The following is a 26,971-nucleotide window of genomic DNA, read 5'->3' as shown; positions in this document are numbered from 1 at the left end:
AGTGTAATGTAGTGTTCCTGCTACCCTCAAAGGTCCACCAAGACAAAAAGTCCCTAAAACTACAACAGAGCATCAGAGCCCCCTGAGCGAGGAAGCTTCTTTCACTGATAAACCATATCCAAGAACATAATCAACTGCAGTGTTTCTGTACACCCCCCACTACCAACCACTCCAAATACAAATAAATGCAGTGTGACACCACATCTCAGAGCCAGGGAGATTCACCACTAACCAAACCCCAAATAAAACCTTTAGAAAAAGAAGGAGGGATTTGCTACATTCGATCTGCACATCACCACTTGTCCCTTTGTAATCCAAGAAAGTAATTTGTAAGTATATATTATTTTTTGAGTGCAACCTTGATGTAAAATGCTTTTCCTCCTTAAGAATTAATCATGTACAAACCGCCCCACAAAGTGTTGCAGATTGTCACATCCATGTACGACACAATAACATCAATGCACATCACAGGAAGTCTCTTTCATCCATGTGCTGTAAGCATGCACAGACACAATTTCTTTGCCCCAAGGAGTCTCGTAGTGTAGCCAAAATCCAAATTTTATTTCTTTTAAAATACGGTTCTTCACATCCAACGCGCGTTTCGCCCGCTATGGGCTTTTTCAAGGCAGATCTCCAATTTGTACAGTTTTTTATCTCCCGATACTTTTATGCTTCACACTCCCTTGGAGCGAAGTACACCCAATATATATTCCAATTCTAGTAGCACACTATCAACAGTTGCGTTGTTGATTTCGGTCGGAGACAGTCTTTGGATTACATGCTGGAACTTATCATGGCTCCACAGTGACAATTAATGAGGACAACGCAACTGTTGATAGTGTGCTACTAGAATTGGAATATATATTGGGTGTACTTCGCTCCAAGGGAGTGTGAAGCATAAAAGTATCGGGAGATAAATAACTGTACAAATTGGAGATCTGCCTTGAGAAAGCCCATAGCGGGCGAAACGCGCGTCAGCTGTCAAGAACCGTGTTTTAAAAGAAATAAAATTTTGATTTTGGCTACACTACGAGACTCCTTGGGACAAAGAAATTGTGTCTGTGCGTGCTTACAGCACATGGATGAAAGAGACTTTCTGTAATGGGCATTGATGTTATTGTGTCGTACCCAAATAAAACCTAATTCAGGGTCGGCAAACTTCAGAGTGAAGAGGAATCTATCGCTAAGAAACCATCCCAGCACTAGTGATTAAGGCAGTGCATCAAACAAACTCAAGCCAAAGAGATGGGAAGCAAATGTATCACCAATAATTCATCCACAGCAAAAGAGCCTTGTTAAAATGTGTCTGCATACCTCAGAGATAGTGAGCAGTGCCCACTTTCAAATTATTCTAGAATAACAGCGTAAATGAGCGTGACTTCACACATCAGAGGCAGTTAGCTTACATCTGCACGGCACTGTGATTCAGTGCTTAATTTGTAAAAAAATAAGTGCCAGGGCTCTCATCAGGAGGCCACTGCAGCTTGCACCACACATTGCCCCTGTTGTGCTGCCAATTATAGTAACCACACAACTTCTAACCATCACACTCCTACAGGTGTGACAATTTGGGCTATTACAGGCCCCCAAAGCTATAAGAATAGCCTGGATGACAGACAATAGTCATTTTAAATCGATATTTAATCAATGATTAACTGTTGTTGTGTCATTTCTTAATTATCCGGACAGCCCACCTTATGGCAGACTGTCACAAATGCAGTGTTGACAATTAAGTGCCAGTGCTAAGCATCGGAAACCACTGGCTCAAATTAAGCACAGCTGTGATGTCCCTATTTCTGACACCCATCCCATCGTCTTCAACCTTCACATGGAGTCCATTTGGACTCTACTCGATGATAACTGTATCAGTATTAACCCATACACTGATTACACAAAACTCAGATTGCAAGTCTCATTTGCTTCAAACATTCAAAGCATCAAACACTGTCTGCACCTCACCCAGACCTGTACGTTCAGCACATAATTTGGGTTTATGCTACAAAGACAAAGATTTCTACCATTTGGCATAAACAACAAGCAACAACTAGTCCAAACCTGGCTCAACAACATGAACATGGGCAGATTCTTACCCAACTTTCAACCAGTTTCAAGTCACTTGGGTTTACCCTGGATTCTGATGTCACCCACAAAGAACACATCACCAAGAAAACCATGACAGCCTGTTACCAGCTTACTCTACTGACGAAGGTGAAAGCTATCCTCCTGAAAGTGACTTAATTAGTTCAGATTACGCCCTTATAATCTTGCATCTCACACTCTGGTTCACAGTTTTTTAGACTGCACAATTGCCACAGCTCAACGTCATTCTACATGCCGTACCATGCCTCATCAGGGGCCTTAAAAAAATATTAACACATCACTCCCTCCCTGATGGAACTCCACTGACTCCCCTTTTCAGCTCGCACCATCTTCCAAACCAGTTCCATCATCTCCAAAGCCTTCACGACTGGTACCCACGCCTATCTGTCTGGCTCGCAGCACTCTGCAGCCAGAACACTAGCGGATTAGTGTTAAGGAAGTAAAAAACAACAGAAAAAACATGGCAACATGCCATCTCCATTTCTGCATCCAGCATCTGGAACGCTATCCCTGTATCCATCAGGTTTGCCCCAACCCTGCTCCAATTCAGAAAAGAGCTGAAGACAGATCTATTTAAGAACACTACTTTATGTAGATGCATCAGTCTTTCTCTTTCAGATCTCAAATTCCCCCCAATCACTCATTGACAGTATCATTCCTATACAGCACGCTTCTCCATTTTCAATAGGTTTGCACTAATGCAAACACCTGATAAATACATTATATAAATATATATATATATATATTATATATATATATATATATATATTATATATATATATATATATATATATATATATATATATATTACCTACTGGCGGTCGCCAGTAGGTAGTTATAGTTAGGATTGATTTCCATAGGGAAATCGCAACATTCTATTGGGAATAACTTTGGCGCCGGTTGAGGAATCTGCCTCAATTTTTCAGAAACTTTGCCTCGCGGCGCTCCGGTCCTTCCCTGAAAGTTTGGGGGGGATCCGTGAAGCGGGGGCCGAGATAAAAGGGGGGTCCCAAAACGTGTTTTCCCCATGTTAATTTCCATAGGGCGGTCGGTTTCACTTTTAGCTCGAAAGGCTGAATGGATTTTCACCAAACTTGGCAAAATTGTAGGGACTGGTAGCCCGATGTGCCTTTGCTATGTCTCAAGATATGTGCTCCAGAGGATTTTGAGTATTTTGGGTTCCCAAAAATTTATATATCTATAGCCGCGCCCCGGTACGCGCCACGCGACTTGCGCACGGGAAGCTGATTGGCTCTCGGGTGTCTGTAAACATTCGAAACAGTCCGCAGCGGCCACCATCTTGTGTCTCGGTAGGACCGAGATACAAGAGGTGGCTAAAAACAAAAGGGGGAAATGACCAAAAGGGGGCAGGGTACACCCCCCTGACTCCCTAGGTTTGATGTGGGGGCCATAAAAGGGACCGCGGGACAAAAAAAAAATTTCCTTTTTTTTTTCGATTTTCACGGGGGGAACGCCCGGTACGCGCCCCGGGGAGCGTACCGGTACGTGTACCCGGCAGAAAAAAGATTGACAGAGATTTATTAAAACTATAGGTTTATTTTTATAAATTAAAGGTAGTTCTAAAAAGAACTGTTTTTTTATTCTTTTTGTTGTTTTATATTTTTTTTATTGTTTTTTGGAATTTTTTTTATTTTTTTGGGCTTTTCTAAAGTTTTATATTTTTTTGTATTTTTTAAGGGGAGAAACAAAAAATAGGGAATTCTAAAGGGCTCAACAGGAGCAATAAAAAAAGGCGGAAAAAATCAATGTTTCTTTGGGCACTTGTGGTTATCCCAAGCAAGGTTAATAAGTGGGATGCTTTGCTGTCCATAGCATATTGTTTTGCCACAAAAAATACAAACCATTTTTAAATTGTGAAACTTTCTTTGTATGGTGGAGCACATTTCCCTAACTTCCGGTCCCGATGGGGTGGGATCATTAGTTTGGGAGGTGCTGGCAAAAGATTGGACAGGGTTTCTGGCCAGTTCCCTGACCTCTGCCCTAGCATAGTTATTTGGATGCCTTCGTAGCATATGCCTGATCATGGTGTGGTTGCCAAAGGAGTACTTTTTGTTGGGATTCCCCCTTGACAGCTCCTGATGACATATTAAGCAGGTTGCCTTAGGCCCATTTACTTTTTTCTTGTCATTGTGGATTGAAAAAAACTGCCAGATGATGTGCTCTTTAGGTTTGTATGTAATATTGTCCTCTGGAACGAATCTCCTCTCCTCCTCCTCCTCATCCTCCTCTTCTCCTTGATCTCCACCACTGTGAAGTTGTGGTGGTCCTTGTGGTGGTGGTGGTGGTGGTGGACCAGAAGCTCCAGCAGCTGCAGCTAATGTAGCCATTTTCGACTGAAATAACTGCAGGTCTTCCTCTCTCAAAGCACAAAGGTAGAATGAGGAAAAAAGGTGGGGTCTTTTATCATTTGGAAAAGAAAACTGTTCTGAACCAATGAAAAGTGTTATTTTTAGGTCACATGACCTGGCCTTACATCATTAGGAAACCAAAAGTGAAATGAACCAATAAAAAGTTTTATTTTCAGGTCACATGACCCGACGTGCTTACGCTGAGTGATGTCACTGACCATGTCATGAGTGATTTAATATGTGACGTCATCAGCAGTGCATTGCACGCGCAAGTTATAGTGAGTCCAACTAACTATAACGTGGGAATTTCATTGGTTTTATGCCAGTAAAATTTCCAGCTAACTATAACTGGTGTGAAACCTATGTTTTTTTCAGTGAATATATATATATATATATATATAAATATTTATATATATATTCTTTTTTTTCCTTCAGTGAAAAATACAAAGGTTGCAGGGATATTATCGTTAGGCTGACATTTCACTCGTACATAACCAGAGAAATTTAGTAGTTAATGTTAGCTGAGCTAACTATAAATTGCGGCCCGCAATGCACTGCTTTTGACCTCACATATTACGTCACTCATGACATGGTCAGTGACATCACTGATGATATCTCAAATGACATCACTGATAACATCATCCAGTGACTTGAGTGTTTTTAAAATGTTTATGAGTGTTAAATATATATAACAAGGTGTATTGATGAATCAGTGGCTGTATGAGTGCCTCTATGGATGATTCAGTGGTTGCATGACTGACTGTAAAAGTAAGTGATTAGGTGTCTCTGTGAATGTATGGGTGAGTGACTAGGTTTTGAAAATGTCTGTATCAGTCTGTCAGATGATGTCTGAGTGGCTGTCTGGGTTGCTGAGTGGGTATGTGAGTGGCTTAATCGGCGATTGACTGGGTATCTGAGTATCTGTATGGGTACATGAGTGTCTGTATGGCTAGGTGAGAGGGTGTGTGACTGCTTGCATGGATGAGCGAGTGGGTGAGCCCGTGGCTGTATGGGTTAGTGAGTGTGTAAGTGAGGGGCTGTATAGGTGAATGAATGAGTGTGTGTATAGGTGTGTCAGTGAGTGAATGAATGTGTAAGTGGTATATGGGTGAGTAACTGGACATGTGAAAGGCAGTATAGGTGAGTGTTGGAGTATAAGAGTGACTGTATGCGTGAGTGAGGGATTGTGATAGTGGCTGTATGGGTGATTGTGCACTTGCATCAGTGACTGTATAGGTGAGTGAGTATGTGTTAGTATCTGTATGAATAAGTGACTTAGGGCCATATGTAGGTAAATGGCAGTTACCGAATCGTAAATACCGAATTTTACCGATTCGGTATTTACAAATCGGTAAATGCCATGTAGGTAATTATTCTGTAACAATTACCGAATCGGTAAGAATCGGTACTTATCGATTCGGTATTTGCCATTGATTCCTATGGGCCTTGAAGCCCATAGGATTCAATAGCAAATACCGATTCGGTAATTACCGAATCGGTAAAATTACCGATTTTAAAAGGGGGACAGGGTGTCACTTTGACACCCTGTTGCACCCCTGTTTCTGGCTTGTATGCCATGTGACACACATACATGCCCTTAGGGCATGTCTGTGTGCCACATGGCACAGGTGTACATGCACAGATGTGCATGTACACAGGAATTCGTTATTTACCATGCCATAATATTTCATGGTAAATAACGAATTCCTAAGGGCCTGTGGCACTGTTTCCAGTGCCACCTACATCCCATATTACCGATTCTGTACATTTACCGAATCGGTAATTTACAGATTCGGTAAATTTACCGATTCGGTAAATATACAGAATCGGTAATATTTTGGCCACCTACATCTGAAAATCAAAATACCGGTCGGTAACGGCTGAAATCGTCCGTAACCGACCGGTATTTGGCCACCTACATATGGCCCTTAGTGTGTATAACTGTAAAGGTGAGTAAAAGGCTGTGTGAGTGACTTTCTAGGTGAGTGAGTAGGTGTCTGAGTAGCTCTATGAGTGACTGACAGTTTCTGAGTGGCTGTTTGGGTGTATGAGTGGATATATCAGTGGCTGTATTAGTGAGCAAGTTGGTGTATGAGTGTCTGTATGGCTGACTGAGTTGGTGTGTGTGTAGACCTATGAATCAGTAACTGGGCTTGTAAGTACTTATATGGGCTCCCGGGCAGCCATGCGCTTTATAAATCATGTTTAATTTCCTTTCATTTCGTTTCATTTCAATGATTTCAAGAATGGTAGTGTGGAGGTTGGATTGGGTGTATTGAAGGTTACATGGGGGTGTGAGTGGGTGCATCCGAGATTCTATGGATGATGTCATCAGTGATGTCGCTTGAGATGTCATCAGTGATGTCACTGACCATGTCATGAGTGATGTAATATGTGAAGCCATAACCAGTGCATTGCGGGGGCGCGAGTTATAGCTAGCTCAGCTGGCTATAATGGCTGAATTTCTCTGGTTTTGTATGAATGAAATGCCAGCCTAACTATAATGTCCCTGTAACCTTTGGTTTTTTCACTGAATTTCTAAGATTTTTTTAAATTCTATTTCCTAACTATATTGTCCCTATAACCTTTGTTTTTATCAGTGAATTTCTAAGGTTTTTTAAATGCTAAATCCTCACTATAACATCCCTGTAAACTTTGGCTTTTACAGTAAAGTTGTAAGGTTTTTCAAATTCTATTTCCCAACTATAACATCCATGTAACCTATGATTTTTTCATAGAACTTTTAAGGTTTTTAAATTGTATTTTCTATCTAAAATGGCTCTATAAAAGGAATTTTAATAAGCCTGTATTTTCTTCAGTGGATTAAAAAGCTTTGTTTTTTAAATTTACATTTTCTATATTCATGACGTCACAATACCCGTGGTGACGTCGCAAAAATCGAATACAAAAGCAGACATTCAATGTCCACTAACACATCAAAAAATAATATGTAAAAAAATCCATCTGAGCATTACCCTACACATATTACTATATACATACTTCCTTCAAAACATGTTTAAACTCATGGTTTTGTACTAAGTTTCTTTAAAATCCATCTTTCAGAACTATTTTCCATTTTTGCGACGATCGCGCCTTTTCCATAAAGTGTAAAACACAAATATATCCACACATACTACAGTATTTTACACACTAGGGGTTTCTTACGGTATTCTCTAAAGTCATTGTTGGCTGGGGTTAAGCGCGGACCGGAATAACAGGCGGGGAGGCCGTATGTAGTTCGCTATGGTAGCTGGTTTTATTTAAAGTTAGTGATCCGGGTAACAACGGAAGGGTGACGAGGTCCGTCGTTGCTGATCTTCTCGGTAACGTCAGCTGGTAGGAGGTCTTCGGGGTTCCTCTGGTCACCAGGGGATCCGGGTGTAGCCTCGGAGGGAATAGAGAGACAGGGCAGTTAGTTCTTAGGTATGGACTTTCTGAGTACCGACACCGACACCCGGGTCTTGAGGGGACAGAGCAGACTGTGAGGACGGGGACGGTAAGGGAGGAAGCAGAGGAGTGGAAAAAGCCCATACACAAGGGGGGGGGAAAGACCGTGTCTAGGTGAGGGAGGGGTGGTGGGGTTCTATGGTACAACGTGATGTGCAATGACTATCAGAACTATAATACAGTGACTCCGTGCTCTCTCAGTGCGACTCTACTTCTTTACATATATTTACAACTATCTACAGAGGGCACGGAGAAAAGGTGATAGGGTACTCACGTGCCCCGCCGCAACTCTCCAGTGAGTCACGGCCGCTCTCCAGCCACCTCCTGAGGACTCCACCACTCCTCGGTCCAGACGTCCTCAGCTTCCTCTTCTTCGCTTCTCACGCTCCTTCCGCTTTCCGCCTCCGGGTCTCCACGCTCCGTCTCCTGCCACGAGTCCGCTGCTTGAGAGACTCTTCTCCTGTTGGTGCCGGCTTTTCTGTGTCTCGGGCTATCCTTGGGGGCGGGACTTCCGGGTACACGGGAGGTCACTTCCGGTTCCGACCTTCCGGGTCCTCTGGGGTCGTAGGGATCCGTTTCCGGGTCAGTGCACGACCCTGCCGGTCCGTCGGCTTCCTGCAGGGGGAACAAGAAAGGAGATGTCCTGGTCGTCAGCGACGCAGGAGGGTTAGCGTGTATCGTGTCCCTGCTAGAGCGCCGCCCAGCCGAGGTGAGTGGCGCTACCCTTCCACATCCCCTTCCCCTAGCTGTCTTTCTTGTGGGGGGGACAGGTAGAGGATACCGAGAAAGATAGTCTGCATTGCCTTGTTCTACTCCCTTTCGGTGTAGTGTTTTGAAGCGGTATGGTTGGAGGGACAGGAACCACCGGAGTACCCGGTCATTGTGTCCCCGGTTTCTTGCCATCCACTCGAGGGGAGCGTGGTCAGTATATAGCAGAAACTCCCTCCCGTCTAGATAGTATCGAAGGCTCTCTACTGCCCACTTAATGGCCAGGGCTTCCTTTTCTACCACTGCGTAATTCTGTTCTTGGGGGTACAATTTTCTACTAATGTAGAGGATAGGCCTCTCCACCCCTGTCTCGTCTCTTTGGGACAGAACTGCTCCCAAACCCTGATCTGAGGCGTCTGTTTGTAGGATGAAGGGTTGTGTGTAGTCGGGGCTGACCAAGACTGGCTCTGTCACTAGGGATTGCTTAAGGTCGTGAAAGGCCTGTTTCATCCGGGGAGTGGGTTGTTGCAACATGGCTTCGGTTCGGGTGTCTTTCTTCAGCATATCTGTCAAGGGGACTGCGATTTGGGAAAAGTTGGGGATGAACCTCCGATAGTACCCTAAGAGCCCTAGAAAGGCACGGAGGTCCTTTTTGGTTTGGGGGAAAGGGATGTTCTGGATGGCTTTTATCTTGTTGTCCTGGGGCCTTATAACGCCCTCCCCCAGTAGGTACCCTAGGTATTTTACAGATTGGGCAGCCAACGTGGTTTTGGCGGGATTGATTGTGAACCCGTATTCCCCCAGGGAGGTGATAACTCGTTTCAGGTGGTACAAGTGCTCTTGCCAGGTATCGCTATGGATAACGATGTCGTCTAGGTAGGCTCCTGCGTATAGGGCGTGGGGTTGTAGGACTATGTTCATAGCCCGTTGGAAAGTTGCAGGAGCCCCATGAAGCCCAAAGGGCATAACTCGAAATTGGAACAGGCCATCCGGCGTGGAAAATGCTGTTTTTTTCTTGTCTTCGCTCTTCAGGGGGATCTGCCAGTATCCCTTGCAGAGATCGAACGTGCTGATGTATCGGGCCCTGCCTATCCGTTCGATCATCTCGTCTACTCTCGGTAGTGGATACGTATCAAAAGTTGACACTTTATTGACCTCCCTAAAATCGATGCAAAATCTCGTGGAGCCATCAGGTTTAGGGACGAGAACAATAGGAGAGTTCCAGCTGCTGATCGACGGCTCTATGATGCCCATTTGTATCATTTGTTTGGTCTCTTCTCTGATTACTTTTCGGCGTGCTTCCGGGACTCGATAGGGACGTTGTCTCACGGTCTTCCCGGGTTCGGTATGTATGGCATGTTCGATAACCCTTGTGTGTCCGGGTTGAGAGGAAAACACCGCCTGTATGGGTGCTAGAGAGTCTCTTAAGTCTTGTCGCTGGTCTATGGATAGATCAGGGTCCAAACAACACTCAAATGGTGGGACTTCTTGGCATGGTATACTGGCTAATACCGGCTGTGGTCCTTCCCATTTTTTTAGAAGGTTTACGTGATAGATCTGTTTCTGGTTGCGAGTGTGATCCAGTTCTATCTCGTAGGTGACAGGGGTTACTTGTCTCGTTATCGGAAATGGTCCTTGCCACTGGCCAAGCAACTTGTGGTCGGAGGAGGGAATGAGGAGGAGTACCAGGTCACCGGGAACAAAGGATCTCGCCTTGGCTCCGCGGTCGTACTGGCGTTTCTGGGAGGCTTGGGAGGTCATCATGTTCTGTCTCACTATTTCTCGGATCTGCCCCAGGTGGGTTTTGAGATTGGTGACATATTCTGGCAGGGGTCGGGTGCGATCGGGCTCTGCCTCCCACGCTTCCCTAGCCATATCCAAGAGGGTCCGGGGAGCCCTCCCGTACAGGAGTTCGTAGGGGGAATAACCCGTGCTACTCTGGACTTTGCATCGAATCGCGAATAAGGCCAAGGGCAACATCTCCTCCCAGCGACGGCTCTCTAATCCTAACAGTTTCTTGAGGGTGGTTTTCAGTGTGGCATTATACCGCTCCACCAACCCGTCGGTCTGGGGGTGGTAAGCAGCGGTCCTTATCTGTTTAATGCCCAATTGTGAACATACTTGGCGCATAAGGGAAGAGACAAATGGTGTGCCTTGGTCCGTTAAGATCTCACGGGGAAAACCCACCCGAGTGAAGACGGTGATGAGAGCTTTTGCTATGTTCTGGGTGGTTGGGTGGCGTAACGGAATGGCCTCAGGGAAGCGGGTGGCGTAATCCACGAGGACAAGAGCGTATCCACACCCGCTACGTGAGGGCAACATGGGGCCTATGAGGTCCATCCCGATCCTACTGAACGGGACGTCTATGAGAGGGAGGGGTCGTAGGGGTACTTTCGGGGGCCGGTATCGACTGTTTTTTTGGCATACCGGACACTCGCGGCAGTATTGGCCCACTTGCTTGTACACCCCCAGCCAATAGAATTTTTCCAAGATGGTCTGTCCGGTCTTTTCATCCCAAAATGGCCCCCTAGCAGATGGCTATGAGCCAGGAACAGTACCTTATCGTGAAAGGGTCTGGGAACGAGTAACTGCGGTTCTTGTTGGGGGCCACCCTTCCTGTACAACAGACCGTTCTTTTTGAAAAAGTAAGGACATACGTGGAGTGGGTCCTCGTTTTCTAGGGCACGCCCCCAAGCGTCCTGTAGGACCGGGTCCTCCTGTTGGGCGGCTCGGAATTCACAATCGGTTTCCCAGGGATGGTTGTCCACTTGGACAGGATAGGCTGTGGTGTGAGCCCTTTTCGCCTTCTTTCTTTGTCCTCTAGACTTCTGTACTTTGGTGGTTGGTTCCAAAGGGGGAGGGTTACGAGAGAAAGGTGCCTCTGTCCAGCACCTTTCTAGGGAGTTCGTGGCATTATGTAGTAGACGGGGAGACCGCTATAGTCACTACCAAGGATCACTTGCTCTGGAAGATTCGGCACCAGTCCAACAGTAAGGGGGCTCCCTTTCTCCAAGGCGGTTTGTACATGGACGCAGGTAGTGGGATACCGCTTTGTATCCCCGTGCACACACTGTATATCCACTATGCCGGTCACAGGCCCGATAGGGGTGGGCATCTCCTGGGGTCTAAGAACTCTTTGTCTGCATCCGGAATCGGCGAGAGCCACCATGGGGTGGCCGTCGATCTTCACCGGACATCGGAAAGGAGGAGGGCTGTCATTCGCGGTAAGACACACATAGTTCCTTGCAAGCCCCACCTCCATAGGCTCCTCCTTCTGCGGACAGAACCGGGCAATATGTCCATGTCCCCCACAGTGGTAGCATTGAGGGCCAGGCGGATGGGGTCGCGGGGATACAGGGAACTGAAACAAGGGGGCAGGTTCCGGTTTTCGTGGCATGACCGGCCTTTGGGGTCGTATGTGACTTCCATGGGGCGTTCGAGGGGGTTGTTCGTCTTTTTTCTGGAAGTCATGGGCTCGGCTGTAGGCGCTTGCAATCTCCACCGCGCTGTCTAGGGTTAGCCGGGCATGTTGTCGTACCCATTTCTGGGTGGCAGGGTGTAGGGAGGCCAGAAATTGTTCTAAGTAGATCTTGGAAAGGATCTCCTCCTTCGAGGCCGTGGCGGGTTTCAGCCAGCGGTTGGTGAGGTCCTGTATGTTATGTTATGTTATTATATTTTATTGAGCGCGAACAGCTGCCCCAGCAACGAGGCGTCCCGGCGCTGAACCATAACAGTAACCTGAGGGGAGGGGGAGGAAGAGGAAGGACTAGTGAAGATTATGATGGGGAGAATAGAAGAGTTTTAATCACTTTGCGAAAGGCCAGCAGGTTGGTCATGGAGCGAATGTGGGGAGGCAAGGAATTCCAGAGCTTTGCCCCCAAAACTCTGAAAGAACGGCCACCTATTCTGCTTAGTCTTATGCGGGGGGTTACAACCAAATGTTGACCCGAGGAGCGTAGGGCACGCTGGGGGATGTAAGGCTCTAGGAGTGGACGTAAAAGTCCGGGACAGTCAGTTTTAAGAATTTTAAAAACAGTAGTGAGAGCCTTAAATTGAACTCGGGCTTCCATACGCAGCCAGTGTAGTTTCTGGATAGTATTTCTTGCCGAGCATCTGCGGGGGAGGCCTACAACGACCCTGGCAGCAGAGTTTTGAATCCGTTGTAGCCGCGCCATCTCAGTTTTGTTAATGCCTAAGAATAGGACATTGGCGTAGTCCAGTCGAGCCAAAATGGTAGACTGGACTATCAGTTGGCGCGTGCAGTGGTCAAAAAAGCCAAGAATCGGATGAAGGCTCCTCAACAGGCCCACACAGGTAGCAGCCAGTTTCTTAGTGTGGGTCTGGAAGTTAAGAGAGGCGTCCACCCAGACACCTAGGTTTTTCACCACGTTTTTGGGGGGGGGATGGGGCCTAATGCGGACGGCCACCAGTGCTCAGTCCAATAGTCGGGATTTTTGCCTAGGAGCAACACCTCTGTTTTACCAGCGTTCAGCTGGAGGCAGTTGTGTGACATCCAGCGTGCGACTGCCTCTAATCCGTATGCGGAAAGACAAAGCCCGGGGGGTTTCCTGAGGTCCTTCTCGGGCTTGTCGTAGGCGTACTCGATAGGTTTCGTCATCTATCCCGAGCCTCTCTAGGATACTAGTCTTTATGTCTAGGTACGGGGTTTGTCCCTGTATGTTGGCCTGTTGGTAGGCTGCTTGTAGTTCCTCCGTCAGTAGTGGTCCCAAATAGTGTCCCCAGCGATCGGCTGGCCACGCAGCAGCTTGGGCCAGACGCTCGAAGTTTGCAAAGAAATAATCGGGGTCCTCTCCCGGGACATACTTTTGTAGGACCACCGAGGGCAAAGAGGTCATCGGCCTCTGCTGTCCCATGACGTCTGCTAGCCTCCCAAGGGCCTGGTCCTGCACGGAGCCCTGGTCATCGTGGAGCTGGCCCCGGTCGTCCTCGGCCGTTTTCAGGAAGCGCTCCATCATCTTTCCTAGCAGCTCCTGGCTTTCTGCTAGCTGTTTCACTGCGGCCTCCATGCCTCCGGTTGATCCCACTTCTGCCACCAAGTGTTGGCTGGGGTTAAGCGCGGACTGGAATAACAGGCGGGGAGGCCGTATGTAGTTCGCTATGGTAGCTGGTTTTATTTAAAGTTAGTGATCCGGGTAACAACGGAAGGGTGACGAGGTCCGGCGTTGCTGATCTTCTCGGTAACGTCAGCTGGTAGGAGGTCTTCGGGGTTCCTCTGGTCACCAGGGGATCCGGGTGTAGCCTCGGAGGGAATAGAGAGACAGGGCAGTTAGTCCTTAGGTATGGAATTTCTGAGTACCGACACCGACACCCGGGTCGTGAGGGGACAGAGCAGACTGTGAGGACGGGGACGGTAAGGGAGGAAGGGAGGAAGCAGAGGAGTGGAAAAAGCCCATACACAAGGGGGGGGGGGGGGAAAGACCGTGTCCAGGTGAGGGAGGGGTGGTGGGGTTCTATGGTACAACGTGATGTGCAATGACTATCAGAACTATAATACAGTGACTCAGTGCTCTCTCAGTGCGACTCTACTTCTTTACATATATTTACAACTATCTACAGAGGGCACGGAGAAAAGGTGATAGGGTACTCACGTGCCCCGCCGCAACTCTCCAGTGAGTCACGGCCGCTCTCCAGCCACCTCCTGAGGACTCCACCACTCCTCGGTCCACACGTCCTCAGCTTCCTCTTCTTCGCTTCTCACGCTCCTTCCGCTTTCCGCCTCCGGGTCTCCATGCTCCGTCTCCTGCCACGAGTCCGCTGCTTGAGAGACTCTTCTCCTGTTGGTGCCGGCTTTTCTGTGTCTCGGGCTATCCTTGGGGGCGGGACTTCCGAGTACACGGGAGGTCACTTCCGGTTCCGACCTTCCGGGTCCTCTGGGGTCGTAGGGATCCGTTTCCGGGTCAGTGCACGACCCTGCCGGTCCGTCGGCTTCCTGCAGGGGGAACAAGAAAGGAGATGTCCTGGTCGTCAGCGACGCAGGAGGGTTAGCGTGTATCGTGTCCCTGCTAGAGCGCCGCCCAGCCGAGGTGAGTGGCGCTACCCTTCCACAGTCATGTTTTAGCAGAGAGTGTCTATAAAAACATCCCTAAAACCTATTTTATCTTTTCGCAGTGACCCTAGAGACCGCAATGACATTGGTAATTGCGATCCCCACTGATACTTCGTGAGAATTGGAAAAAAAAGCAGACATTCAATAACCACCAACACATCCAAAAGGAATATGTAAAAAAATCCATTCTGAACATTGCCCTACACATATTAACTTATACATACTTCTCTCAAAGCATGTTTAATTTCATATTTTTGTACTTAGTTTCTTTAAAATCCCATCTTGCAGACCTATTTTCCGTTATCGTGGTTATTCGGGACATCGTGATGACGTCGTTAACCATTTTCCATAAATTGAAAACACATATATGCACACATATTACAGTATTTTACACAATAGGGGTTTATTACTACACTTCAAACTCATGTTTTTCTAGTGTATTTCTAGAACAACCATCTCTAAAACCTATTTTCCATTTTTGCGATGAGACCAGGGAACGCGATGACGTTGGTCATTACGAACTCCGCGGTTACATCACGAAAGAGGAAAGCAAAAGCAGGAATTCAATAGCCATCACCACATTCAAAAATTATAACTATATGATTAATACTAACCATCACAGTAGATAACTCACTTTATAAATAACTATAAAAACATTTATCAAAATCTCAATATCTCTATAACAATGTATACTAATGATTCACTGATATATTTTTTATATTTTCCCCAATATTCGCAATAACATTGATAGTCGCAATGGCCCTGTGATGATACACGGGGGCCATACTGACTGTTGCAGCATCACAGTGAATATTACACACGATTAAAAAAATCTATTTTGGACACATAACTTGTGTCACTAACACCCCCATTTCTCAGACATGGAGTCAGTGTAAAAACCTGATGCGGGTCGGGGGCAATCGATATTTGCCCGGCGGTATTGCCTATGTGACCCTCTAGTTATTTAATCAATGAAGAGGCAGGCGCTGGAGACTGGAAAGCAGGAAACAAGGTTTTTATTCTCTCCGGAGGAGAACACAACGAAACGGACAGAAGGTATCGTTCTGAGGTGCTCTAACTGCATCCCTGAGGCCTGGCCTCTTATACACAAGTTTATGACTTTATTGTACATTACACATTCATGTTAAAGCTTTGATGTATGAAAAAGACATTCCCGGAACTCCCTTTGAGCCCGTTCCCACACACATTTACAGTCGAAGTCCCCACCCTAGTCACAACAGGTGATGAGTATCACGCAGCTGGATATTCCGCCGATTCACGGAATGTGGGGGTTTGATCGGATCTCATGGAGTGGGGGCTTTGATCAACCCGGGGATCCTTTGATGGGGGAAGCTTTCTATTGTACGGGGAGGGGCAAGGGATGGTATCGGCAGAGCTGGGTGTCGGCCTGGGAACGGGGAAGACAAAACGGGCACACGGGGAAAAAGGGGGTTTGCATCTAAGGGCCGGAGATCATGAAAGGGAAGCAGGGAGGTGTCGCGCTGGGAACAGGATGAGGGCCTGGGGCAGAGCAGCGCCGAAGAGGGGTTTATGACTCAAGGCAGGTGCAAGCAGGGGGTGGTCAGCGTGCAGGCTTAGTGAAGGCGAAAGGCTATGTCAGGGGCCAGCGGCATGCAAAAGGGTTCGTTCTGATCGGGGTATCTAACAAAATGGCGGGCGCGCACGACAAAAGTGTGGCATCAGGGGAAGAGGCAAGATGGCGCAGATAATGTTCACCAAAACGTACTAATTTTCAACAGTCCTCCCTTTAACATATTCAAGACATCTTGCTGGTTCATTTTCTACTCGGTTCTATTGTGGTGGGCACGAGAAAGAAAACGGTAGGAACCCTAGATGAAAAGAGTCGTAAACAATACATTTTAACATTTCTAGTTTTTAGGAGGTGGGCCTATTTGATAAACTTTGATCAATTTGTCTAGCAGGAAAGTCATAGAAATGCAATACAAAAACGATTCTGTAGCGAGAGCAAGTATTTCATACAGGCAGGTGATTACATATATATCAGGTTCGGATTGGAGCATGATCAATACAATGGCGGCTGGGAGAGAAATGAGGTCTAGTAGAAACGGCGATTGGGGATGTCAAATGTTCTTTGCTGCCTTTCGTTGGTGCTGTTGAGCACCGGCGGTGGAGCTACGAGTCCAGCTCGGTTCTAAGTTCTGCGTTGCAGGGCACGACCCTTTCCTCGCGTTCCTGGTCGGAAAGGTCCCTTTCGCCCTGTGTCCTTTGAGGTGTTTGTCAGAAAGTTCAGATGGAAGAAGAGCGTACAAAACAGTCCATAGGGTAGGTCAGAGGAAAAGGGGGATGGAGCAAGGCCAAATTAGGAACAAACTAGGGGAACGAGAGACTTCAAATAGGCGGGCGTGTGACTGAATTCAGAGAGCGGGGACTTGTCGACAGACACTGGACATCGAGCAGGGGCATCAGGTCGACCCTTTCTTCTCATGTTGTCGAAAACAGTGCCTCGTCCTGCAGCTCTTTTCTGTCGTGGTCTCGCCTTGGCTAATGTCGCAGGTGTTCCCTAGTCTGCAGTCAGGCCTCGTGCTCCCACATCCGGTCCTTCTCTCCTCCAACAGCAGTACCCTTAAACAAGTTTGAAAAGACAGTCTTTAGAGAATTTGCAGATGAAGATAATCAAAAAGTCTATTTCTCTCCCAGCTCCAGGCAAAGAATGAAAAATGCCCGTCATATTAGTGTTCACAACTGGCATATGAATGACCGGTGACGGGCCTGTTGGATTTACTATGACTTTCCTTTAAAATTATTTATCACAGTCACGACAGTTCATCTGATGGTGACCCACCTTCGTGAGACGTTAACATGGTACTACACAGGTATTTTGCTGAGAGACGATCATGGCTAAACATTTCCTTTCTATCGATGCATCCTGCCTTTTAACTACTACGGGGTTCATGTCGATGATTTCTTTACCTTGGACTAGTCTGTTAACCTTGTAAAACATCACTCTGGATCCTACGTAACCTTTTACAGCCCGATTACTTAATTAGGAAGGACAGGGGTTTTATGGGGGACAACCAGGGGCATAGGAAACTTGTGGTAAGGGCATAAATCGACCCATCTCTCACAACCGGAAATGAGGGGTAGTTTCATAATTCCAGTTTTTGGGCGGCTGATACAGGGGAGGTAACAGGGGTGATCATTTTTCCGGTCTGGGTATTGCGACAATTCGGGGAGGGGAGGGTCGCGTATTCTGAGGTCCTTGTTTTATACCATAGGAGCCGTCGACATGTAGTCCCCTTATTTCGGGCCAGATTAGGGAACCTCTGTCGTCTTACCTGTCCTTTCCCTTACGGCCCAACCTCGGTTCATTGACTTCTAGCGGAAAAGGAGAGGTAATGACGTGGTCTCAGGGTGATTGTATTAAAGACAAGTTTTTGTGCAAATACTGACGGTATTTGAAGCCAATTAGGTGGTGTGCTAGGGGTGGCAATCTGCCAATTTCGGGGCTAATCACTCGGAAGAGTGGGAGTGCAAAAATAGAGGGAGAGAGGAGAGAGAGAGAGAGAGAGAGAGAGAGAGAGAGAGAGAGAGAGAGAGAGAGAGAGAGAGAGAGAGAGAGAGAGAGAGAGAGTGCAACGGCCGGTTAAATAGTATACGTGCGACAGAGAGGGTGGCGGTGTATTCAAGAAAGGCTATTTAGTGCATTACACAGTAAAGGGCATTCACGGGTCTGCGTTAGAATCTTGTAATCATGCAGTTTGAGCATTAGACAGGGTAGAGGGGACGTGCCTTGAGAAAAAGGAAAGAAGAAAGGAGGTACCATTTTGTCGCACTTCTCGCATTCTCGGTCCTTCGACCAGTTGGGTCGACGCCTCAGTCACGCACACACATTCCCTCATAGTTTCGCATCATACGTGACATGGGTTCATTCGTCCAGTCTGGTTTAAGGGTGATCACTTTTTATCAGGTTGTGCTAATTTTTTTTCGGGTTTGTTCGATACGTGAGTAGTTTGCAGGCGCGCTTAGACACCACCTTGCGGTGCTAGTCCGCTTCGTGTATTAGACATGGCAAGGCTTCAGATCTTCGCCACACCTTGGCTGTAATCTCTGATGTAACCTGCAGAGGGAGGAAAAAGGGGGTGGGGGAGACAGCATTCGCGCATATTCAAACACATGGGTTCATAAGTCCTTTACTTACCTCTTACTCGTCTTTCCTCCTCGGGGCAGGGTCCCTGGGGATATGGTTTCTGGAGTCGAGGGGGGTAGTGTGTCCATATAGGTCGTGTGCGGGGAAACGTAAAAAGGTAACCGGAGGTGCTTAGTGCGAGGTATCTAGTCAAAAGGATGTATCTCACTATCGGGATCCTTAAACCTCTTTCAACGCTGTGGCGTTCTAAGGTTCTTTGGTTCTTGGGTCAGCTCCGTTCCCTGATACTTTGGAACGTTGTACTTTATCACATTTACATTATTTCATTTCACCCTCCTTTTACATTCCCTCATTTACACCGTTCGTTTTACCCATCCTTGGAAGTCAAGGTCTTCCTCTACGCGAGAGTTCATGAGCCAGTCGCGTACTTTGAAGGCGGAGTGTCGTGTTGTCGATCCGATCCGTCCTCCAGGGCTGGGCAACCATCTTCTTTTAACCTTAAAGAGAGAGCAGAGTAGGGTGCACAGAAAAGAACTTTCCCACCGATCCCACATTTTTAAAATAAAGCATGCAATACCCGTCCAAAGTTTCAAAAACTTTATTTTGCAAAATCATTTCAGCATGAGGATTATGAGGGTGCGGTCGTATTTGGCCGGTCGTGGCAATGGCTAAAGTGCGTACAGTGGGGGGTGTCGTTTGCAGCAAAAAAACATCGGAAAGTTTTACTCATTCATTTGTAAGAGACTAAAAGCGTCTATTAATTGGCTGGGGGTTCGGGGGCATTTATTTTCATAATTTAGAAGCATAAGCATAATAGTGGTAATCAGATTTCCTATATGCATACCGTACGTGAGCGTCGTAAATGAGGTTTACATCAGTTATAAAAAAATATAATACATTGTACATTTGTAATCAACATTTGTAACGGGGATCCTTTCGTACTGTTCGTCGAGTGAGTTCTCCTTGTCTTTTCTAGCCAAGTGTACAAAGGATCATATAAAATCTTAGAACATCAAGTTTATATTAGTGCGAAGGAACACCACGAGGTGTTCGTAAGTTCCGATTGATACCAGCGCCAATTTGGGCGGGGCCGGCTCAGTCCGGAAGCAGCATCAGGGGGAAATGTTTCCCATTACTGGCAGTTTGGACCAGAGTCCTTTTCGGCAGTTCTAGAATTCATGCTAACAGAAGGAGTGGCAATGTCATGTTTGTTTCGTTGGCGATCAAGGCAGCCGTCCCTTACCGGAAGCCTGCAAAGGCCGAAGGTTCCGCCGGGGACCTTTGTAGGATCTTCAAGGCTGCGGAGATGCTGTCGGAGATGGGGGCTCGTGCTCCAAGGGGCAAATGTTCGAGTTATGTTGCTGGTCAAAGTTACTCTAGTGGCCGGGGCCCGCCTTCCAGCGGACCCAGACGCCATTTTGAGGCCCTACAGGGGCCACTCTCGTCGAGTTTGCAAGAGTGGGAGAGATCCTTCGGAGTGAAAGGAAGAGGTCTCTGTTTTGTGAGAGCGGGACGTTCGGCTGGGGTGCAGCTGTGATGCCCCCACCTGGGGGGCGAGGGAGACTGGTTCGCATCGTCTCCTTCTCCCGGTGCACTCCAGGCCGCTCCTTTTCATCGCCCCGCATGAAGGTTTCTCCACATCCGGTGTTCCCCAAGACCTGTGCTCGGTGCTGTGGGAGTATGGCCACCATTGCACGTTCGGTGCTGCGCAAGTACTGGGGTGCCACCATGGTGTGTTCGGTGCTGTGGAAGTATTGGCACCATCGCCTGACTGGGGGTGTTCGGCGTCGGGCCGGGGGCTGGGAAACCTCCTATCGGTGGAGGTGGGAGAGGCTCGTCCGCGTCGCCTCTCCCTCCCAGCCCAACTTGGACAAATTGTTGTGGAGGTACGTGCAGGACATCCCGCCGTCCAGGGCTGCTGCGGCTGTGACGGAAGAGAAAAGGAAGAGGTGCCTCGTTCTTCTCTGGACATGTGGCGGGACTGCTTAAGTCTATCCAGGCCCGTTGCGGCTGGCCGAGGAGACATGTGGCGGAACTACCTACAACTGCCCAGGCTGCTGGCTCCTGCCTCTCCTCCGGCTCCCCCATACGTTAAGATTTCCTGACCAAGAGTTGGCGGCCGGGCCCGCCTTATATGGGTTGCCGTTGGTTGGGCGTAGCCGTAACCCTGCCCTACTTTGGAAGGTTCCAGAATGAGGGGGGGGGGGCGAATGTTCTGTTTGACTTTCATTTTCTACAGTTTACCGTTATTATTCCTTGTTTGTTGTGTTAAATTAAAAGTTCAAGTTCATTAATGGTCTACGGATTTTGTTTTACCATTTCTTTCTTTTCAGGTTGTTTTTATGCTAAGTTTCTGCTAACAGAGGTTGAGTAACACGGAAACACGTGTAGAGGGATGACGCAGATTTGTACATTACATACACACAAACTTAGACGGGGGGACAGTACAAGTACGACATACAAAGACCCAAGACGAATATAAAACAGTTATTGGTCATAATTATCTCTTTCCGTCAGTGAATTTGAAACAAGGCTGGGTTCCCGTCTTGACGTTGCCCGACCTAGGAAAACTTGAGCATGCCGCTGAAATTGTCCTGGCGAAATCTGTGCCATCGGGCATAATCAAACGTGGTGGTTCTGTCTGGTCTGTCTATGTAAGTCGGGTTCTTCTTTGTCTCGCGCTTTTTCTTGTACTGCCGGTCTGTCGTTCCTGTCGGCCCTTTGCCTTTACTCACGCTCAGTAGAGTCGGGCATTGGGCTTTCCAGTGTCCGACATACCTACAAAAAGCGCATTGGGCTGGCCCTAAGTCTGGTCGTCTTTTGCATAGTGTCGGGGGATAAGTTGTGGGTAGCGATGTCCTGGGGTTGTCCTGTCGGTATATTTCTCTATTTGGTTTGTCCTCGTCTTTTCTCTGTCGTTGCATAGCCTCTCTGCGCCACATACCGAGACTGTCGAGCATAATTGGCGTTGTCTTATTATTTCGAAGGGCTATTTCTAACGTTTCTATTTTATCAAGGTCAAAGGATCCTGCCAGTGGCCACTGTTTGTCTTGACTATCTTCGGTATACCTGTGCCACAATTTATTATAGGCTATGGTGACTAATCCATAGTTTATGAACATGTCCTTATTAGGGGTGCCTTCTAGTGGAGCTATATGGTCCACCTCTAATACTCGGTCCGGGCTAAACAGGCTATTAATCAGTGGGGAGAAGACAGACATGACGGCTCGTAACGAGGGACTAAAAAGTCAGCACTGCCTATCTTATCACTAGGTGCAAAGACCGGACAGAATATTTCTATTCAACGTTGTTTGCAGGCAGTGAATACCTCATGGATCAAAAATAATAAAAAAAAAAGACCAATAAATAACAATGGGGAGAATGAGTAGGTCCGCAAAGATATGCGTTACCTACCCTTTTCACTATCTGCAAAAAGGGTGGTCTCTTCCCTGTTTGCAGACAGGGAATCTCCAGGAAACAATAGTTTGCGAACAACAGTTCAGTTTCAAGTAATTATTGAGTGGGGGAGAAAAAATAAGCACAGCTGCTGCCCTACCTATCCTCCACTGCTTGCAAAGAGAGAGCCCGTTGTTTCTCCGTTTGTAGACAGTGAATCTCCAAATAAAATAAAAAGAGCAATACTAGTATTTCTAAACAATCAAGCAAACAAGCAATTATTTCGCAACTTGTCGTGATTACACGACCTTACCCGGACCATGTGGACAGTTTCTTGTCTTCCGAATCCAGCGCCCGATCGTCCTCTTTTTCTCGTATTTCTCACGGCACTCCTGATGGTCCCCAGTCAGGACCGTAGATCACTCGAGAGAGGTCTGTTCGGAACTAGTGAAGTTCGGATGATCGGCTGCCAGACGAGGGTCTATTGGGCAAGAGCTCTCCCGATCGTTGCAGTCGTTCACTCTGTCGTCGGGACCTCTCCCACTGGATCCACGAGTCGCTGATGGGCCCCACGCTTGGGACGCCAATTGTAAAAACCTGATGCGGGTCGGGGGCAATCGATATTTGCCCGGCGGTATTGCCTCTGTGACCCTCTAGTTATTTAATCAATGAAGAGGCAGGCGCTGGAGACTGGAAAGCAGGAAACAAGGTTTTTATTCTCTCCGGAGGAGAACACAACGAAACGGACAGAAGGTATCGTTCTGAGGTGCTCTAACTGCATCCCTGAGGCCTGGCCTCTTATACACAAGTTTATGACTTTATTGTACATTACACATTCATGTTAAAGCTTTGATGTATGAAAAAGACATTCCCGGAACTCCCTTTGAGCCCGTTCCCACACACATTTACAGTCGAAGTCCCCACCCTAGTCACAACAGGTGATGAGTATCACGCAGCTGGATATTCCGCCGATTCACGGAATGTGGGGGTTTGATCGGATCTCATGGAGTGGGGGCTTTGATCAACCCGGGGATCCTTTGATGGGGGAAGCTTTCTATTGTACGGGGAGGGGCAAGGGATGGTATCGGCAGAGCTGGGTGTCGGCCTGGGAACGGGGAAGACAAAACGGGCACACGGGGAAAAAGGGGGTTTGCATCTAAGGGCCGGAGATCATGAAAGGGAAGCAGGGAGGTGTCGCGCTGGGAACAGGATGAGGGCCTGGGGCAGAGCAGCGCCGAAGAGGGGTTTATGACTCAAGGCAGGTGCAAGCAGGGGGTGGTCAGCGTGCAGGCTTAGTGAAGGCGAAAGGCTATGTCAGGGGCCAGCGGCATGCAAAAGGGTTCGTTCTGATCGGGGTATCTAACAAAATGGCGGGCGCGCACGACAAAAGTGTGGCATCAGGGGAAGAGGCAAGATGGCGCAGATAATGTTCACCAAAACGTACTAATTTTCAACAGTCAGAGTATCTCTATTCTGACCCCTTATGTTAGCTTTTTCAGAACTTTTCAGCCCAGGGAATTGTTCCCGATAGATAAATGGTGGTCGCAACTTTCTGTGCAGGTCGTGTCCAGCCAATCAGAGCATTCCTGTTGGCACGTGCATTTGCAATTCATCGTGAAACCACTGCGATATATCCACAGCCAGAGATATCACTACAATTTAAAAATTACATTTCCCAACAACTACAGAACAGATTTACACCAAATAAGCAAAAGGTACCCCCTTGCACCAACATCTACCTCCCTGCCGAATTTGATGTAAGTCCGTTCAGTGGTTCAGGCTGTAGGTGTGGCGAAAGGTTCCTATGGCGATTAACATTACAAACGCAACCTTATCTCGCACCCAAATTCTCGGTCCCCACTGCACGGATCACCCCCAAACTTTCCATAAGAATAGAACCCACGTTGACACTTTTTGGGGAAATTTCATGAAGATTGGTCAAACAACGTTCCAATAGGTAATATATGTATATATATGCACAGTTTCATCCCCCAGACAGCCAACCCCTCACTGCACACAACCTTCAGACGTGCACTGTGATGGGTTGGCCTCAGGCCTTGACCCTGGTGACCCAGGGGAGGAGGGAAAGCACTCCCCTCCATGGGCTGATTTCAGCCTCAGAGACCCCATCCCCTGGGACCCAGGGGCATATATTCAGAGGGAGGTATGCATGTGACCTGCCTCTGGGGTCAATTTCTGCCCCAGGGACCCCATCCTCCATGGGCGGTGTTATTGTTGGGGAAGGAGCCTTTTAACCCCCCTCCCCAGTGGCCCCAGCGGGACCGAGCATGATTATAAGGGGGGTGGACACTCCCCTCCTTCCACTGCCAATTGTGGCCACAGGGACTTCATCCCTCGGGTTTGACTTTATCATTAGCAGGAGGGGGCACGCAGCCCCCATCCCCGGGTCGATTTTGGTCTTGGGTCCCATCTCCCAGTGCCCAACTTTAATATTTGGGGGCAGGGAACTGTGACCCCCTCTCCGGGCTGATTCTAGCACCAGGGATCCTATCTCCATGTGCCCAGTATTGAAATTATCGGGAGGGGGGCACACAGCTCCCTCCTGGAGTTGATCAATTTTAACCCTGGGTACCCCAACCCCTGGGTTCAAATTAGTTGGAGGAAGACATGCAGCCCCCCATCCCAAAGCCATTTCGACCAGAGGGACCCCATCCCCGGGGTCCAGCATAGTAACATTGCAGGCCGGTGGGGAAGCCCATACGCCCCCTGCTGACCAAGCCCGCTCCCCACATCCAGCTGGAGCTGCCATTGCTCTCACCCAGAGAAATCAGCCAATAATGCTTCTCCCTCTGGGCAGGAGTAATTTTTAGATCTGTTTGCCTGCTCATTTCACTGCAGGCAGGGAAGCAGATCTCAAGTTCGCTCACAGTGGGCGGGAGCATTTTTCAAGCTCCTACCCACTGAGAGGGGAGTTGGTATGTGCTCCCACTTGGTGGGAAATTTGAAAATGTTTCCCCCCCCGGTGAGACCAACCCCAAGTGAGACCAACCACAGGTTTCCCTGGACACGCCAGTGCGGGCAGGAAAACTGCTATGTCCTGAGGTAGGAACCACGGGACATAGCTGCTGAGCCAGACCCAGGGGTGGGCTCCCTGGGATCCCCGTCCCTATAAAACATGTGGCCAGGCCCTGGAGAATAGGGCTCCTGGGCCTTACATTTGCCTGGGCAGTGGGGCTACGTGCCCCATCACCCTTTCCGCATGCGGCTGGGCCCACGGGGATTGGCTGATTTTTGCCGCGTGTGTCCCTCACACAAAAAATAGTGCTGGGCCCGGTTGGATGGGATCCCCGAGACAAAAATTGGCCTGGGGAAGGGGGGGCACCCACACCCCTTCTCTCCAAATATATAAACATCTGTTCACCCCGGAACCTGGCTCACCCAGGGGGCTAAAAAAAACAAGAGCGGGATACCACACTTCTTTTTTTTTAAATGTATTTGGCCACAAATTCCCACCAATATTTTTTGGGGGGAGGGAGTATTTGACCCCAGGCCTAGGAGTTCAGGGTATTCCTACCCTGCCCCCTTGTGCCCTTTTTGTGTCTGAACAATTTAGAGCTATTGAAGTCATCCATCTGACCAGTGTCCCCATCCACCAGGAGCCCAATACAGGGTGTCTGCATTACTTAGCGGGAGGGAGGATCTCGGAGTCACAGACCATTCCTGCCCCAGAGCTGCATGTGCTCCCCCCGTATCTCAGAGGTTTAAACCTCAGTAAGGGTGTGCGTAATCTAGAATTGCAACATATGATGATAAAATCCTGCAAGATGATGCCCCTTATCAACAGACACTCATTCTCTACCTCCTTTTTCTTTCTCTCTCGTTCTTAACAGTTTTATCACCAGGAAGAATCGACAAATTTGCAGTGACCCCGAGATACAGTGGGTGAAGGACTACGTCAACTACCTGGAAATGAACTAAGAGGATCTGGAGCACTTGCCATGCTGAGGATGGGATCTACACATCACACAGCATGGACTGAGCCAAGGATCCACTGGAGATCAACCTCCTGCATGGGGTCACCAGTTTCTTTTCATTTCCTTGTTCAGCCTTCTTGAGAGGAAGCTTTGATGCAGATTTGCAAACTCTCCAGTTAGCTTATCGTGTGGGCTTTGCATTGGCTGCACAGCAGAATATCTCAGGAATAAAGAGAGGTGCCTCCGACATGGCACAGCTGAGTCTTGTGTCATAACCCTTTTTGTCGCCATTTACTAACAGAGTCTACCTTGATGGGCCAATCACTCTGATTGGCAGGCCCTATCATTAGCTAAGGTCAAGCAGTGCTGTCACTACATTGTGAGGTCTTCAAAGCTAATGCTTCACTAGTTGAGTGATTGCTGCCTATCTGGGTAGAAGAGGGATGTCCTCCACAGCAGAATACTATAGAAAATGGTGCATGGTGACCACATCGGGGCATTTGTTGGCTTGCCAGCTGTCAAAGCCTTTGTTTGCGTCAGAGTGGATGGAATACTTGCCTTGTTATGGTCGCTGTTCTGCTTGGGTCTAGGGAAGGTTTTGCTTGTTGTTTGGGTGAGAGGAAATACCATCAGGGGCTGCATTCTTTCTGAAGAAAAGGCAGGGACTTCAGCTTACTGGAGTAAAGGTGACACCTGCCCCACACGGGCTAATATTGCATCTGAGGGACATATGTAAAAGCCCCTATCGCCACGGGAACGTTGCTTTTTGTGACGTTGCCGTGGCGATAGGGGCTTCACCTTATTTACAAGGCAGCATTAA

General features: G+C 47.9%; 1 protein-coding gene across 1 annotated transcript in view; it reads left to right on the top strand.

The window, feature by feature from the left end:
• LOC144824470 (C-C motif chemokine 5-like) overlaps window positions 1–26,412 on the top strand; it is a 32,109-nt gene extending 5,697 nt beyond the window's left edge. The window contains exon 3 of the mRNA XM_078683560.1: window positions 26,068–26,412. Within this exon, the coding sequence (XP_078539686.1) occupies window positions 26,068–26,155 (88 nt within the window). The 3' untranslated portion in view covers window positions 26,156–26,412. The remainder of the gene's footprint in view (window positions 1–26,067) is intronic.
• The last annotated feature ends 559 nt before the right edge of the window (window positions 26,413–26,971 follow it).

Source organism: Lissotriton helveticus, chromosome 3_1 (assembly GCF_964261635.1).
Source record: "Lissotriton helveticus chromosome 3_1, aLisHel1.1, whole genome shotgun sequence".
Classification (NCBI taxonomy): Eukaryota; Metazoa; Chordata; class Amphibia; order Caudata; family Salamandridae; genus Lissotriton; species Lissotriton helveticus.
This window is presented reverse-complemented; position numbering and strand designations above follow the sequence as displayed.